At 44.0% G+C, this 15,336-nt stretch overlaps 1 protein-coding gene across 1 annotated transcript in view; it reads left to right on the forward strand.

The window, feature by feature from the left end:
• The first annotated feature begins 3,717 nt into the window (after positions 1–3,717).
• CDH4 (cadherin 4) overlaps positions 3,718–15,336 on the forward strand; it is a 409,052-nt gene continuing 397,433 nt past the window's right edge. The window contains exons 1-2 of the mRNA XM_065754409.1: positions 3,718–3,771; positions 5,556–5,667. Of these exons, the coding sequence (XP_065610481.1) occupies positions 3,718–3,771; positions 5,556–5,667 (166 nt within the window). The remainder of the gene's footprint in view (positions 3,772–5,555; positions 5,668–15,336) is intronic.

Here is a 15,336-nt window from a genome sequence, read left to right on the forward strand (position 1 = left end):
CCTTTTGCATCTGAGGCACATACACAAATGTGGACAATCCAGATAATTTATTACAGATTTTAACATCCCTTATAGCCTTTCACAAGTTTTCTCTTGTAACTTTCCCACCTGCCTTTACATGCCATCAACATACTCCCCAAAGCAGTCCTTAACCGTGCATACAGGTACTTATCCAACCAGGGTCGTGAGTCGTTCCCAGCCACACACTTCTTCCTCCAGCTGGGGTCTGCCATCACACAGCTTATTTGAACTTGTTCTTTTTGTCTTCTGGAAGTATCCTTGGTTCTTATCCTTCCTTTCTCATGCTGTGCATCCTTTTCCACGGCTTCTGCTTTAAATAGACTTTCCCATATTCCCACATTCTTTGTTATTCTTTTTGACATAAAAGCAAAATTAGTAATAATGACTCTTTGATTCATCAGTTCAGAAGTGGGCAGTGCTGCATTATATATAATATAATATATATTATATCTTCTACTTAAGGAACAAGAATCATTATGTAATACAGACAAAACTTAAATTTTGTCCTCCACATAATATTAGTGCCATTTTTTCCTTGTTTTTCAGATTTTTAAATTAATACATTTATTTTCCTTAGCATCTGTGCTGTAACTATTTAGTTGAAACCAGTGTAACGTGTGCTTATCAGAGAACCATTCAGATTAAACCAACAGGAATATTTCCCAGATGAGGAATTCAGACATCAGCCCTAAGCTAGGAAGAGAAGAGTCTCTTGAGACTGTTTTCTCACTTCCTGTCCGTTTAATTTGTTATTCCCATGCTTTCATGTACTTGATGGCTGCTTGACAATTTTATTGTGTGTTGTACTGTCCCTCAGTGATCACACCTCCCTCTCCCTTTCTCTCCCCATGAAAACACAGCTCACATCTGATACTCATCTCCTCTAGTAACAGTTCTATTGTCCCCTTGATATGTACGTGTAACTCCCAGTGCTGTCAACAGGAATTACACGTGTGCATCAAGGAAAGCAAAATCCCTCGTGTACTCTGTTCACCTCATTATCTTGGCACAGTCAGTTCTGTAGATGTCTCATCTATGAGCCTTTTATTCTCTTGAGTGTTGTGTTGTACAGTAAGTTGGCTCTTAGGATCAGCAGTTTTGCTCTTGAGGTGTTTAGCAAGTTGATTTAATGTGCATGTAGAGTCTCCTAAATGTCTACATTCAGCCAAATCCAAGTATCATAGTGTTTGTATGTTAGATGGTAAAGCTTTCCATTTCCTTTTTATGCATGAATATCAATTCACAACCAGTCTCCCAGCAGAGACAAAGTGAAGGAAGATGCTGAAGCTTCCCAGCTAACACATGTTCAGTCCAGGCTCAGAGCAATACACAAAAACACTATAATTTGTGAAAGTTCAGTAGCAGCAAAAATGTAAATGGCATATTTTAGTTTTCCTTAAAGTCCTGAAGGACATCATTTTATGAACACTTCACATTTTTTGCTTCTAAACAAGGAGGTGGCTGAAATAGTAGCTAATCTGTTAGCAAAGCTTTAAGTCTTACAAAGATGTGGTCATTGGCAAAGTCTGAGGGAAGATGGTAGAGTGGAAACCTGCACAACTGTAAACCAGTGATTTCCACTGACTGAAGAAGGAATCTGTATTCTCCTTCTCAGATTATCTGATCTTTCTGGGAACGCCTTACTCTGGGGGGCTACCTAGTGTCTCACATAGGTTAGTGTTAATAGGAACACAACTGGGAAACATTCTGAGGAAGAATAACTGACTATATTTGCAGTCATTCCCTAAGCACAGTCAGGAACTGCAGCTTAGGAAAGAGGGATGGCAAACTAGTTTGGGAAAAAAATCAGATTTTTGCCATCAGATTAGAAATCCACTGTAAACATGTTGAAGAATTCTATCTTTTTTCACTACTGCTCTGCCTTTTCTTCACAATCTGTTGTGGTGTCAGACTTATTTTGACAATACTTGTAGAACTTGTCATATTAACAAAGTTATCAAAGAGAGTGAACACATGCATAGCAACGGCTGTCGTCCAGCAAGAGTCAAAATTGCTGGCCACAGGTTTGCAGAAGGAAACGTTCACACTTCGGTAGCACAAATCCAAAACATCCCCAGAAGTCTCTGGAGTAGTTCTATTCACATAGCAACAGCAGCTGCCCTTCAGCCTGGAACGATCTACTGCAAACTTTGGAATTTAGGATAAAAATAAAAGGAACGCATTTAGATTATATGTATGTATGTATATATATATAAGGATTTATTTTTGCTACCGTAGTGACACCTAATTATTTTTTACTTTTGTTCAAGTGTTTCATAAAAAGGGGGTATACACTAAATTCAAGGCAACGATGGGATTTACTTGACGTTACATAACACGCTCAGAAATACTTGTTTAAAAACAAAATAAACCCTATAATCCACCGAGGCTGTAAATTGGTGGGGTAGGAACAATCTTTTCATTATATGTGCCTACAGAGCTTAATACAATGAGGTCTCAGTTCGTCGCTAACATCTCTAGGTGTTAACACAATGCCATTAAATCTACTCAATAGCAAAAGATGCAGTCAGTGGATTTATGTGCCTCATTCCTTAGAAAACGTGCGAATCCAACAGAGTAGTTTAATGGATAGATTTTTCTGCCGCAATGTCTGATTTTGCACGTACATCAGATAGTATGCATCTATTTATGCAAATCGATGTTGGATTTATATGCACAAAATACACATGCCTGAGAACGCTTATCTGTGGAGTCGAGCTGCATTCAGAAAGGGAAAAGATCGCATTTGGATGCCAGGTTCAGGCTGGATGGGAAGAACTGGAGCCAAACTTAGCACTGGAAATCGCTCTCTGAGTAGCACGCAGACACCGAGGGGCTGGCTGTTCAGTGCTGGGCCTGTTTGACTCTTCCAGCGGGAAACCTCCCACTTCGCAGCGTTAACCGTGCCCTCTACTGCTGTGTGCAGGACCAGGCCTGGCACACCGGCACTGTGCACACCTGCTCTGTGCACACCGGTACACTCACGCTGCTGGGGAGCCCGTTCATTTTTCTGCCATTTCCCTTTATTTATTTTTATTTTTTACCCCAATCTGGACCATCCTTTATTGATACACCATCTCTTCCTGCAGACGTGCTGCTCCCCCACGCACCCTTCTCTCAAAGGTTTTCCTCGCAGAACATCCCAATCACATTTTTTTCTTCGAGACCTGTGAGATTTTCTCTCCGACCTGTTGCCTTTTGTCCCAGCGGCTGTGTCACCCCCTTGAGAAACGTACTCTCCCCCTGGAGACGTGACATTTCCCACTGGGTTACGCCACATTTTCCTCAGCGGATTCATATTTTGGCAACTTTCCCCCTCGCTGGCTGCACTCTTCCCTTGAAGATGTTGATTTCTTCACCTCACTACGCTAGCTTTCCTGTCAGCTTCTTCTTCCCCCCCACGCACAGCACAGCTCCGCGCCGATCCCTCAGCCCCGCGTGGCGGCGGGGCGGTGCTGGCCCTTTAAGGCGGCGCGTTCCCGCGTGCCGCGGGGCGAGGGGGCGGGGCCTGTTGGCGGCGGCGCGCGGCGGGCGCTTCACCTGCAGCCCAGAGCGGGCACCGAGCGGCGGCGTTGGGAGCGGGGCGCGAGAGAGAGCGCGCGGCTGCTGTCGTTGTCCCCGCGCGGCGCGGACGGAGCGCGGCACGGGGCGGCCGAGTGCACCGCCACGGCCCGGCGGGCGGGCGCCGCCGGGGCGATGAGGACCGGCTCGCGGCTGCTGCTGGTGCTGCTCGTCTGGGGCTCGGCGGCGGTAAGTGGGGCGGCACCGACGGGCGGATGGGAGGGGGCAGTATCCCGGTGCCCCTCCGTGCTGTTCCCGCTCCCCGCCAGCTGCGGTAACTTCGGGTGCGGGAGCGGAGCCGCGTTCCCGCGGCTCTCTGCGGCTTTTCCGTTTTCTCCTTTGATTGCGATTACTCTTAATTATCGTTCTTTTTAAATGCGCCGTCTTGGATCTCGTCCCCGCTTCCCCTCGCGGACCGCCTGGCAAACTTCGCGGGGTCCCGGCGGCACCGCTGCCCAGCTCCGCCGGCTCCAACTTTTATTCCGTCCGCCCGCAACCATCCCGAGGGTCCGAGCCGTGCTGGGTTCTGACGGGAGGAAAAGTTGACTGCTTTTTCTTTTATTTTTTTTTTCCTTTCTAATATATACGGATTTTCCTCTTGGCTCAAGCGCTGCCCGCAGCGCACCGCCAGTGCCCGCGCGTGGCCGCAGCGCTCGGTGCTGCTCGGGGCCGGCTTGGCTCCCGCTGACGCCGCCGCCGCTGTCCGCCCTCGTGCTGCGGTGCCACGCGGGGAATGTCCCACGTCTGAGCCTGCGGCTGTAGCGACGGGGTGTTACGTACAGCGGGTCCCTTTGAAATGTTTCCTAATCGCTGCAGCGTCTTGCCAGCCCCGGGCAGAGCCCGCGGAGCCGCGGCTTTCTCGCGCTTCCCGTGCGGCCGCTGCCCTCCGCCTCCAGAGCGGGGCTTCTCGCGGAGTCCGCTGCCTTGCGTTCTGCTTGCTAAGCTGCACCGAGAGGACCCTTTCTTCCGTCTGTCTGTGATGCAGCACTGCCCGCGGGTGCTGGGGGAAGCGCGGAGTCAGGTGTGTGTGCCCGCAGCCGCGCTTTCCCGGGGAAGTGATGCTCCGGTCCCTTGGCTGCACCGCTGCTGGACCGGGGTGCAGCCCGCACCGCTCAGCCGGGCCGTGGCTAGCTAAGGAGCACCAGAAATAAAATTCCTTGTCACTAGCACTTGCTTTGTGCATCGATCCTCGGGCAGTCACTGCGTGCAAATAGCCCGTTCAACGTGCTTTCAGCGAGCGTGCTTTGGGACCCTCCCTGCTGAGAAGGCACGCTCTGTCCGTCCAGCTGTGCTGACCTGCCCCGTAGCAAGGAGCGCTTCTTATCGCACAGCACGAAGTTGGGACGGAGCAGCTGAGCGCTGAGCCGGGTGCTGCCCCTGGATGCCGGCAGGTTGTGTGCGGGGCTGCGCTATTAGATTGCACTGTTAGTTTCTGTTGGCCATCCCTCCGCTTTCCCTAAAGCTGGGGCACGGGCAGAGCCTGCTGGCACGGAGGCAGTGGCTGCAAGGCTGGCGCAGGGAAGGAGAGGGCTGTCGTGGGCTGCAAGCTCCTGGGGCAGCTGAGAGCTCTGGGGTTATCTTCCCATCCTGGGGTTTGCCCCGGTTCTCAGCAGCAAGACTCAGCGATCTGAGTGTTGCAACATCAGGCCTTTGCGTGGCTCCAGCATGAGCACTACTGGCTTGATGAATTGCTGCTCTTTGTTTCCTCCCCTCTTCTGACAGTGCCCTGTATCCAGCCTTCCTACAAACAATGCTTTCTATTGTAGTCAGGCAACTAGTTTCTGGCCCGTTTTATTTTTGCAGCTACAGTATGGATCCATTCCAACAGACAGGCACTAAAGCATAGATGGTTTCTACTTGCGCGCTGCTTTACTGTTCAGGTTTGCGTGTGCTAAGCTCCTCATCCCTGTGCACAAAGCATTGTACCAAACCTCAAAAGTCATGGTGTGTGTCTTGCTTCTTTGATTTTGCAGGCACTCAATGGGGATCTTACAGTTAGAGCCACATGCAAGCCTGGCTTTTCAGAAGAAGACTACACGGTGTTCGTCTCCCAGAATATCCTGGAAGGGCAGAAGCTACTCAAAGGTAAGTGGAATAAAATGCTTAATAGGCACTGCAATAACTGTACTTTGGGAGGTGAAAGGAGACTTACAGATGCTGGTTGTGATGGTGAAATTGTCTGCAGAATTATGTTTGTAGGAGGATGAAACACTAAGTGGTTTACGTGAGCGCGGTTTTGAATACAGATGAATCACTCCAAGTTCACGTGCTGTCTGCTTCAGGTGGATCTCTTGCCTGTACACTGAGAGGTCAGTGCTTCACTTTTAAGTCTCCCACTCCCACCCTGTCTGAAGGGACTCTACGCTTGATATTTTAGAAAGTATTTTTATGTATGAAACTCAGGGATCCTTAAATTATCTCTGCTTTGAAATGCGTGATAAAGCAGACGTTGTTGTTGGAAATGTGGTAAACAAGCCTACAGACATTCTGTTCACAAATGTGGCATTCATTTTCATTACTGCCCCACTGACAACATGAAAACACAGGCAGAAAGAAACTACCAATTAGCTTTATAGTAATTGGAGGATTATAACCACTTCTGTGATTGTAAACTCTGAGACATCTTCGTAATCCAAATAACAATAGATTTTCCTGTGTATTGATCAGTCTCCCTTTCAAGTTAAAAATAATTAAACTTTATATCTGCATGATGTAGAAAATAGCTGTTTTTCTTGAAGATCAAAATCCCAGCCCCCTCCTTAAGTTAAATCGCCAGCCACTAGTGGATGCTACAGCAATTCTAAAAGCACAGTATGCTGTAGGAATCGAGAGCACAACAGGTTCCGATACTCTGCACAAGGGATTGCAAACCCTCTGCTACTTTTTCCTGAGTGCATTTACTCGCATGCACACTCCTATGCCAGAAAGCTGGCGTTTGTCTTCCTGCACAGCCACCACCTGCTCTGTTACTTTGATTTCTAGAGAGATGGAGACTTGTATTCATTCTGGCTTCAGCAGAATCCAGGGCTGGATGTTTTCTCTCTACATGATTTGGCAATCAGTTCTGTTTCTAAGCCCGATTGTCTTTGTTTTGCTGTTCAGGAATTCTCTCGACTGGTCTGGCATCAGCTGGGAGATGTTGGGGAATTTATTTGTTGTTTGAAAGATAGCCAGCTAGAGGGCTGGACGCAGACAAACCCAAGAATATAACAAAGCAGTAAATATTAGAGGCGTGGTACCAAATGTTTACATGTTTAGTGGCAATTTTTCCAAAACTATCAGTTGCAGTGTCTTCCAGGTCAGTCTGTAAACTGAGTACTTTCACACTTTGAGAGTCATCTGATACACAGTGTCCTCCAAAGATGAGAAGATCATGTCATTAATACTCTTTTCTTGGAGGACTGTTTTTTGGTGTTCAGTGCTTGATAGCTGCAGTGCATGTTTGTGTAGGTGGGCGGTAGGGATGGAGCAGGTCTGCTCAGCAGTGACTGAAGGCAGCAGAGTAGCTGTCATTTCATTTCAGTTGCAAGTGACCGCCTTTAAATGTGAAATTATACTTAGGCTGTCAAGTTGATTTGAATGAAAAAATATATTTAACGAACACTGTCTTTCTCCTTAGGGTCAAGTTGTAGTTTTACCCCAATCATGGTGAAACAGCTGCTCAATTGGGGCTGAACTGGCCCCAGATATCACAGCACTGTAAGATCTGTGTCCTAGTAATATTGTCCCTAATGACATGATTTGTATGAATTTTGTCAACTGAAGGAGGAAGGAAGGAAAAAAAAAAGAAGCGCAAATGCTGTGTTTGCTAATAAGTGAGCTATCATCTTTACACCTTCTAATCAGCAGCCAAATGCATGCTGCTGTTTATCAGAGGAAACAAATATATCTCATTAACTTGTAGGATAATGGGGGAGAAAATCTGCTGCATAAAATCCTTTGTGCTTGTGTTGTTCGTATATATATTCTAGCATGTAAAGTTGGTAGTTTTCCAGTTTAGGTTTAATTTTACTTCCTAACACTTGATATGTCTGAGGCATAAAATGTTTATCTCATTCTTCCATCTGGGTGAAGTATTGTACAATAGATCAGACCAAAAATGGGTTCAGATTGCTTACATTAACATGTTTGATAGATTGACATATGTACTGTTTCACACCATCTTACCACGCAAAGCTTTGCTGCCAGCTACCACCATCTTACCAGCATTCAGTAATTCATCTTCAGGCCAAGTGGGGCTGTTTGCATTGCAAAATACAAAAAGCAGGTAGAGATTCACCCAGTGGCCATATTTCATGGGTTTGGGGAAAAGGTGTATATATAGTTAAAATAGCTCTCAAGGGATTCCCACAGATAAACCCCCAGATCTGTGTGCTGTGTAAGAACCATTCCCTCCTTGGGAAAGAGGGAAGAGGAGCCCAGGACAATTTGCAGTGCCCAAGAATGGGCTCATCTTTGGCTGAATCAATGTTAGCATGGATATGGTGCAGTTGGTCAGCTTCTGCTGTGGAGAAGTTGAGCTGCTGTGTGGTTGGAGGATACACTGCAGTCCTACGACTGGTTTCCATTTTAAGCTTGGTAGTAACCAGTTCTAAATGTAGCAGCACAGTGAGTGAAGTGCCTGAAGTACTCTAAGTTTGAATGGAGTTAAACAGATCGTGGCTGCTTATAATTGACTTATTCCAATGGAAATAGCCTAGTCCTCATTTGACAACAAGAGCTTTTACAGAGTCATTGTTTTATTATAAGTATGCCATAAGCTATTAAACACTATGTTGTGGTTCATCTTATTTGCCTGAGTCAGCTCTTTAACATCCTCAAAACATACAGATTCTAGCAGGAGCTATTTGTTACACAGTAATTAACTTGTTTATGATAAATGGATGGGAGAAATGTCATGGCATTTTGTTTTATGTATAAATGAAAAGCATTTGCATTCTAAAAATTTCATGTTAATTAGACTTAAAATAGTTTTCCCCAATAGGGCCACAAATACCACACACTACACATCAATGCCAAGCACTGTATCCTGATGATGGGATGTTAGCTGAGTTGATGCATGGAGCCTGTACCTTCTTCAGAAATGCCATCCTTGTGTCTCCTAACAATAGTTAGTGGAGTAAAATCAGTTTATTTTTGTTTTTGTTTGGCGGATAATAAACTTAGTGTTGATCACTGATGCATGATAATGTTTAAAATAGTTGGTTGTTTTCTTCCTTAGCCTTAGGAAAAATCACAAAGCTGCTATATGACAGAAAATGATTACTGCTCAGGTATCTTTTTTCCTCTTTGTTAACTATTAATGTGAATTTGAAGTGGTGAGAGCATCGCTCCCTGGAGGTGGGGAGCAATGACATGCAGTGCTGCACTGACTGTATCTTGGGACTGACTTGTGCATCTGTCCCAGAGCTGAGGCTTGAGTGAATGGGAGTGATGGGCAGGTGGCTTTGCAGGGAATGAGCCATGAGGAGCAGGATGCTGAAGATGGTATCAGGATGGTTGTATGAGGTGAACTGACACCCCTGATGCTGGGTTGTTTTTTTTTTTTTTTAAGGTCTTCAAAGATTCAAAAAATGAGATCTTTAAAAATGAGAAGTTTGAATTTTATTGGCACTGGTGAGACTGTGGCAACTGGCAGTGAGTGTTAATTGCACTGCTTTTCCAGCCTAGTGCCATCACGGTTATCTGTGATCACCTTCCAGAGGTGCAGCTAACTCCCATTACTGCTGTGTGTCTCTTAGCCTTCCCAACAGCCAGGAGACAGCATAAGCAGTGGAGGCATACGGCCCTTTTTTTTCTTTGTTTTTCTTTGCTTCTCTTCATCGTCAGTGATTCATGTTTCTGTTGCCCATCTTAAATAGTGCCTGTTCCAATGTAGCAGGATAGCTCTGCTTGTGTGGGCAGCTGCATTCGGGTGGGAGCGTGTGGAAGCACAGTTTATTTCCGTGCAGCAGTCCCAATGAGCTGCACCAGCTTGTGCTGCTTTCAGCACGTGTGTGAAAGCAAAGGTAGCCAAACTTCAGGCAAATGCATCAAAACATAACTGTTTGTATGCTATGGTTTTCGCTGTCATGCCTCTTGTTTGCAAACAAGTAAAACATGCACATTTTACTGAAATGACTGTTTTTGTTTTTGTTTTTTCAAATGAATTCTTCATGGAGGCCATTTCTCAGCTGTGTCTTAAAAGCAGAATGTTCTTTGTGGCTGAAGCCTTTTGTTCTCCCTTCAGAAGCTTCAGAACCTCCACTGTTCAGCCCTCACCGCCTCCAACAGTAGGACTTAGGAAGGCTGTGAATGTTTAGAAAACAGAAGGGATAGAGCAAGCCCCCTGGTCTTCCTATAGCAGCCTGCAAACAAACATTCAATTAAAAAACAAATAATGGGAGGTGGCGGAACCTGAACAGACCTTTGAAAGCTGTGTTTTGAGGCTGGTTGCTAGTAATTCCCGTGGCAGTAACTGTAGGGATATGTACTGTACCTGCTTTTGTTCTGCATTCTTGTGGTTAAGACAACACAGGAAACTGAACACGTCTTGTGGATTGTGATATGGCAGTGTGCTGGCAGTTCTACTTGAAAACAGTCACCTGGCCACAGAATACTGCTGCATATGTGGTGATTGTTCCTGACAGAAAGGCTGATGCAGGTGAGGATGTAGAAGAGATGCTGATGGTTTTGCTGCAGTAGCAGATAACCTAGCAAGTGCCCAGGGTTCCAGTGGGGCTACTGACAGGGAACATGCATCTGCAGTACATGCATTGGCTAATGGTAACATCTGCCCTTTCGTGTGTATGTTTTCCCACTTCTCTTATGGGTAGAGTCCAGAGAATCCATAGGTACCTGTCTGCCACTGACTCCAAATTCTGAGCACCCTCAGGGGCTTTCTGGTCATTTTTAGGAAGCAAGAATCATGAGGAATGCTGGGTTTGTTCTGGGGTTCTGTTGGCCTTTTGTAGGGTTGCTTGGTGTGTTGCCTTGCTGCATCCTGCCGACAGACCCAGCACATTCTGCGAGCTGCTTGGGGCTCGGAAGGAGCCTTTCCCTTCCTGCTTTCGTTATTTTCTGCTCAGTGATTCTGCATGAAAAGCAGCCACTGTAGTTATTGTACACATAATTAGCTTCACAGTTTCATAATAAAATCTGAAAGTAGGGAACTCAGAACTCTACCCATAACCTTTCTTCATTCCTTTCTTGGAGTAAATAAAGGCCGGGAGACATCAGTTCTCTGCGTTAAGCTTGTATGTGCTTGTGTCTTCTCCCATTCCACAGGACAACTTCTCCAAAAATGGATCCTCTTGATGCAATTCAAATGCTTGGTTTCAGTCATGAGCTGCAGGGGAGAGCCCCTGTAGATTGGGGTAACTCCTGATGCATGTTCATTTTCAACGTTTTTCATATCTAACTTTGGGCACAGAAATTTGATGTTGAAGTTGATGTTTTTATCTAAATAAAATGCTATTTAATGAGACCCGAGTAGTCAATAGCACTGTAGAGTTAATCCCCTTACACTGTTTAATAACTGTATATATTGCTTTCTAGTTCAGAGCTTTGAACCAAATTCCTCAAACCCAAGTAAAATTACTTCTTTCTGCATTCTGGGAAAGCAACTGATTTTTATCTGAATAAATCTGCTTCTCCAAAAACAGGCTCAGAGCGTCTTTTTTTTCTTTTTTTTTTTTTAAGTAGGTGAGGGAAAAAATTGTCTCTTGGAAAATGGAGTTATTTCAAATTAGGCACCCTAATAAATATATAGATATTAAGGAACAAAATGAAACTATTTCTAATGAATATTTTTTTTCTTTTCTTTCTGCTTAGGGTGGTAGGAATTAAGCCATGCCTGGATCAGTGTAAATGAGTTGCTTATTGTGAAGTACCTGTTGTTTGGAGTCCAAACCAATAAAGTGAGGTCTGTTAAGGTTAGAAATTGTTAATTTCAGAGTTACTTCTGTGTTTGCCTGCTGCTGACAGAGCTCACGAGCTCTGATCTCACTGAGCAGATGTTGAAAGCATTTTGGAAGTTCTGTTTTTCACGTGGTAAATGAAAAATATTTATTCCAGCAGTGAAATATTGCTTAATTTTCATTAACCTAATGCCAGTGCTTATAGCCTAATTCCATTGATATTCATGTGCAAGCCTCCTCTTTCCTTAATTTTCTCTTGGAAAACGAGCATAATATTTTTCTAGAGATACCTTATTTCACTGCAGACTGAAGATTGTGAAGTGCTTAGTTCTGCAGTGGCTTGGACTATGTGCACAGCCCATAGAATGCTGGCGTGATTTAGATTGTACTTAAAAGTCTCATTTAAAGGGTAAGAAGAGATTCAAAGTACAGAGGATAGGATTTAATTAGAAATCTAATTTTTAATATTTTTTACTGTATAATAGAATGAATTTGAGTAACACAGGGGAAGAAGGCTGTTTCTCTTCCACTTGAGAGTAGAATTATATTCAGAATTAATTCCATTCCCGTAAAAGTGAGCAGAACAAAAAGCCCTACTTTGTACATTTGTGTAAATGTAGCAGTAGGAACAAAGATGAGAAGGCAGTGGTTGAAAATAATGGCCACTATTTGTGTTTTGGGACTCCAGGTTTGGAATAGTTTGACAAGGAAATTAGGAGGAGCCTTTAGTAGGGACTCATCTTAATTTCTCCTAGAGCCTGCATTTGAATGCTGCGATGGGAATTCATGCTGGATGGATGGACTCAATCCATACCTATTTGTGGTGCATGTAAACCTTCTGTGTGCTAGTTGAAGGACATGAAGAACATCTTATTTCAGGTTCAGTTTTCCTTTTGGTGCTTAAATGAACCCCTCCAAGGTTTTGCTTTTTCAGGCTAAGATCAGAAGTGCTGTTGGCCTTTGGTGTCATCAGTTGTTATTGCCCAGAATACAGTGTTATTTCAATATTTTGTTTAAACACATTTTTATTAGAATTTATGAAGGGAGAGTCTGAGGGATCTGGGGCTGTTTATCCTGGAGAGGTCTCATGGAGATGTTAGCATTATGTGTAAATGCTTCATGGGATGATGGGGCTAGGCAGTGCTCAGCCATGCACAGAGAAATGGGGAAAGGAAACAGGCACTAACTGAAATATAAGAAATTCTATTTAGCCATGAGAATTAACTTCTTTGGTGTGAGGGTTATCAAATATGGGAGCTAGCTCCTCAAGGGTTGTGGAGTTGTCTGTGCCTGGAGATGCTCAGAGCCCGGCGGGCTGTGGCACTCTCAGCTGCCTGGTGGTGGGATTCTCTCAGGATTCTGTGAGTGGTAAGTGATGAAAAATTTGTGGTGAACAGAGATTTTCTGCAAGCGGAGATTAAATAACTTTAAATAAAAACATGGCAACAGTCTGCCAGAAATATTAACAAAAAAAGATCCTTGTAGGAAAGCGGTATTTCTGTAACTTCTTGGAAGCATAACTTCTAAAGAGACTATAATTGAAACACCAGGGACCACTATTCTGCTGTTTGCTTCCATTAATGTCCAGACTTAACTCAGGCATAGTTTGTCTCCCGGCATAAGGAAATGTTACACTTAAATTCAAAAAGCTCTTGATTTCCTCTTTATTTTTAGTAGAATAAATGTGGAACATATGGAGTTTCTGTTTTCCCAAAATATTTGTCATTAGTACTGGCTGCCTCACTTCTTTCAGCAGAATCTTCCCCAAGTGAGTTTTCCTGCAACATAAAAAATAGTTGGGTAGAACAAGATTTCTTTTTGCCACAGGCTTTGTGATTCTTCTTGCTTACATTCATTGTCGCTAATTTATTTATTAATTTTGAATTGTAATTGCACAGAGGGAGAGAGGAGCAGCAAATTTTCTGGCATATGGGCTGCACTGTCATTGGAAACGGAGATTTGCAGTCGCTCTTGCTGCCCTGTGCCTTATGACCCCAGGCTCCAGACTCTCTCTGCCAGCCTGTTTAGATTCCTGCTTTCTGCTCCCTTCTAATACAAAATTTTAATTATTTTTGCTTTGCCCACTTGCCAGCATTTTGTAATAGAGAGCCAGTGGCAGTAATTCAGTAGTCTGCTAGTTATGCTGCTGCTCAGAGGGTCATATATACTACAGCCTATTAACATTAGCATGGTAATAGCAGCCGGTATGTGGAACGCGCAGTGGGAATGTTGGAAGCTCCTCCAAGGACCCTGAAGATACGTATGGGCCACCCATGAAGCAGAAAAAAAATGTCCTTTCTGCTTTGAAATGAGCCAATCTGTGTGTTTCATGGATACCCAGCAGCACTGCAATTATTAAGGCTATTACTATGCCTATTATAAATCACAGTTTTGTAGCAGTTTGTAGATTAGTCACAAAAAGCGCTTTCAGTCTCAAATTTTGTTAGACTGACTTTGTCTAGTAGCAATTCCAATCCTTGTTAAACAAAATTGTCTTTAAAATAATTATGAATATAGCAATTATCCAAAGATAAATAGTCAAGATTACAGAAATTGTTCCTTAGAAAACTGTGTATCAGCTCCCTCACTCAGTCTAGGGAATGGTCGAAGGTAGGTCAGTGAAGCAAATGTGTTTTACTCATTGTGAGGCAGGAGAAGCTGCATGATATTTGGATTCTTGGTTTCTGAAGATAAAATATCAACAAGTGAGCTTGAAAAGATGTCAGAAAATAAAGAAATAGTTGCACTTGAATAACTGCAAATGGGAGCTAATCTAAAGCATAAAACTTAATAACCTGTTTCTTCCTGGTAAGGTCAAGGTAGCCATTAACAGACGACTCCCTATAAATCAGCCCTGCCCTGCAGTCCCTTCTGGACACAGGGCTTTTTATTTTTCTGGGGAAGTCTTGTTGATTTCAGAGAGCTGTCTGTGGTGCTATGAACCTCTAACGCTCATTGCTATCTGTTCCATGGTTGCTTTGTGGATAAAGAGCAGAACAGGCTGGAGGAATGCAAGAAGCCTTATGCCCCCTGCTCTGTGAGCACGTTGTCCATAGCTGCTTTTGCAGGTCCAGTCCTGGGGATCACAGCCAAGCAATGTCTGCCTTTCCTCTTCTTTTATTCTTAAGCTGAAGGTCTCTTGCAATTTAAACCTGTTGCTGTTTGTCTTATTCATCAGAAAACAGTTGCTCCTTGCTGTTAGTGTTGTTTTTTTCCAACACAATTAAAATGTTTTCTTGGCTTCTGTTGGCTGAGTCACTCATTTGTGTCTTCCCATGTGTTGTGCCTCCTCTGAGCCCATAGCATCTTGCTCAGCACAGTGCCCTGGGGCAATGTGACCGAGCCAAGGCTGGCAGTGCTGTCTAGGCAGGAGGGTTACTTCACCTGGACAATACTCCAGTTCATTTAGCCTATATGTGAGGATTGGCTATTTTTTTTTTTTGATAGTGTGACACTGTTGACTCATATTCAGCTTGTGATCCACTATAACCTCCCACATCAGTTTTTTGAAGAACTCCTGCCTACCCAGTTATTTTATATGTGTACTGTTGATTAATCCTATTGAATTGGGTTACCTTGCTCTTCTTCCCTTGAATTGCCTTTTTTTTTTCTTTTCTATTTAATGATTGTGATCTATGACTACTTAGGATTTTTTTGGAATCTTGCTCTTGACCTTCAATAGAGCTGCAGTTGTGCCCTGCTTCCATGTCATTCACAGATGTAACAAACATATGCTGCTTTCCTTTATCTGCACTGTTAATGAAAGCATTGAACAAAAGTAGTTTAGAACAGACCGTTGGAGAGCTCATGTGATAGCTCCTTCTGCTTTGGCCATGAACCATCAAAACTTGTGCTC

The sequence above is a fragment of the Cyrtonyx montezumae genome, unplaced genomic scaffold, assembly GCF_038088225.1.
Source record: "Cyrtonyx montezumae isolate F1298 unplaced genomic scaffold, pur_monq_1.0 scaffold_9, whole genome shotgun sequence".
Taxonomy (NCBI): Eukaryota; Metazoa; Chordata; class Aves; order Galliformes; family Odontophoridae; genus Cyrtonyx; species Cyrtonyx montezumae.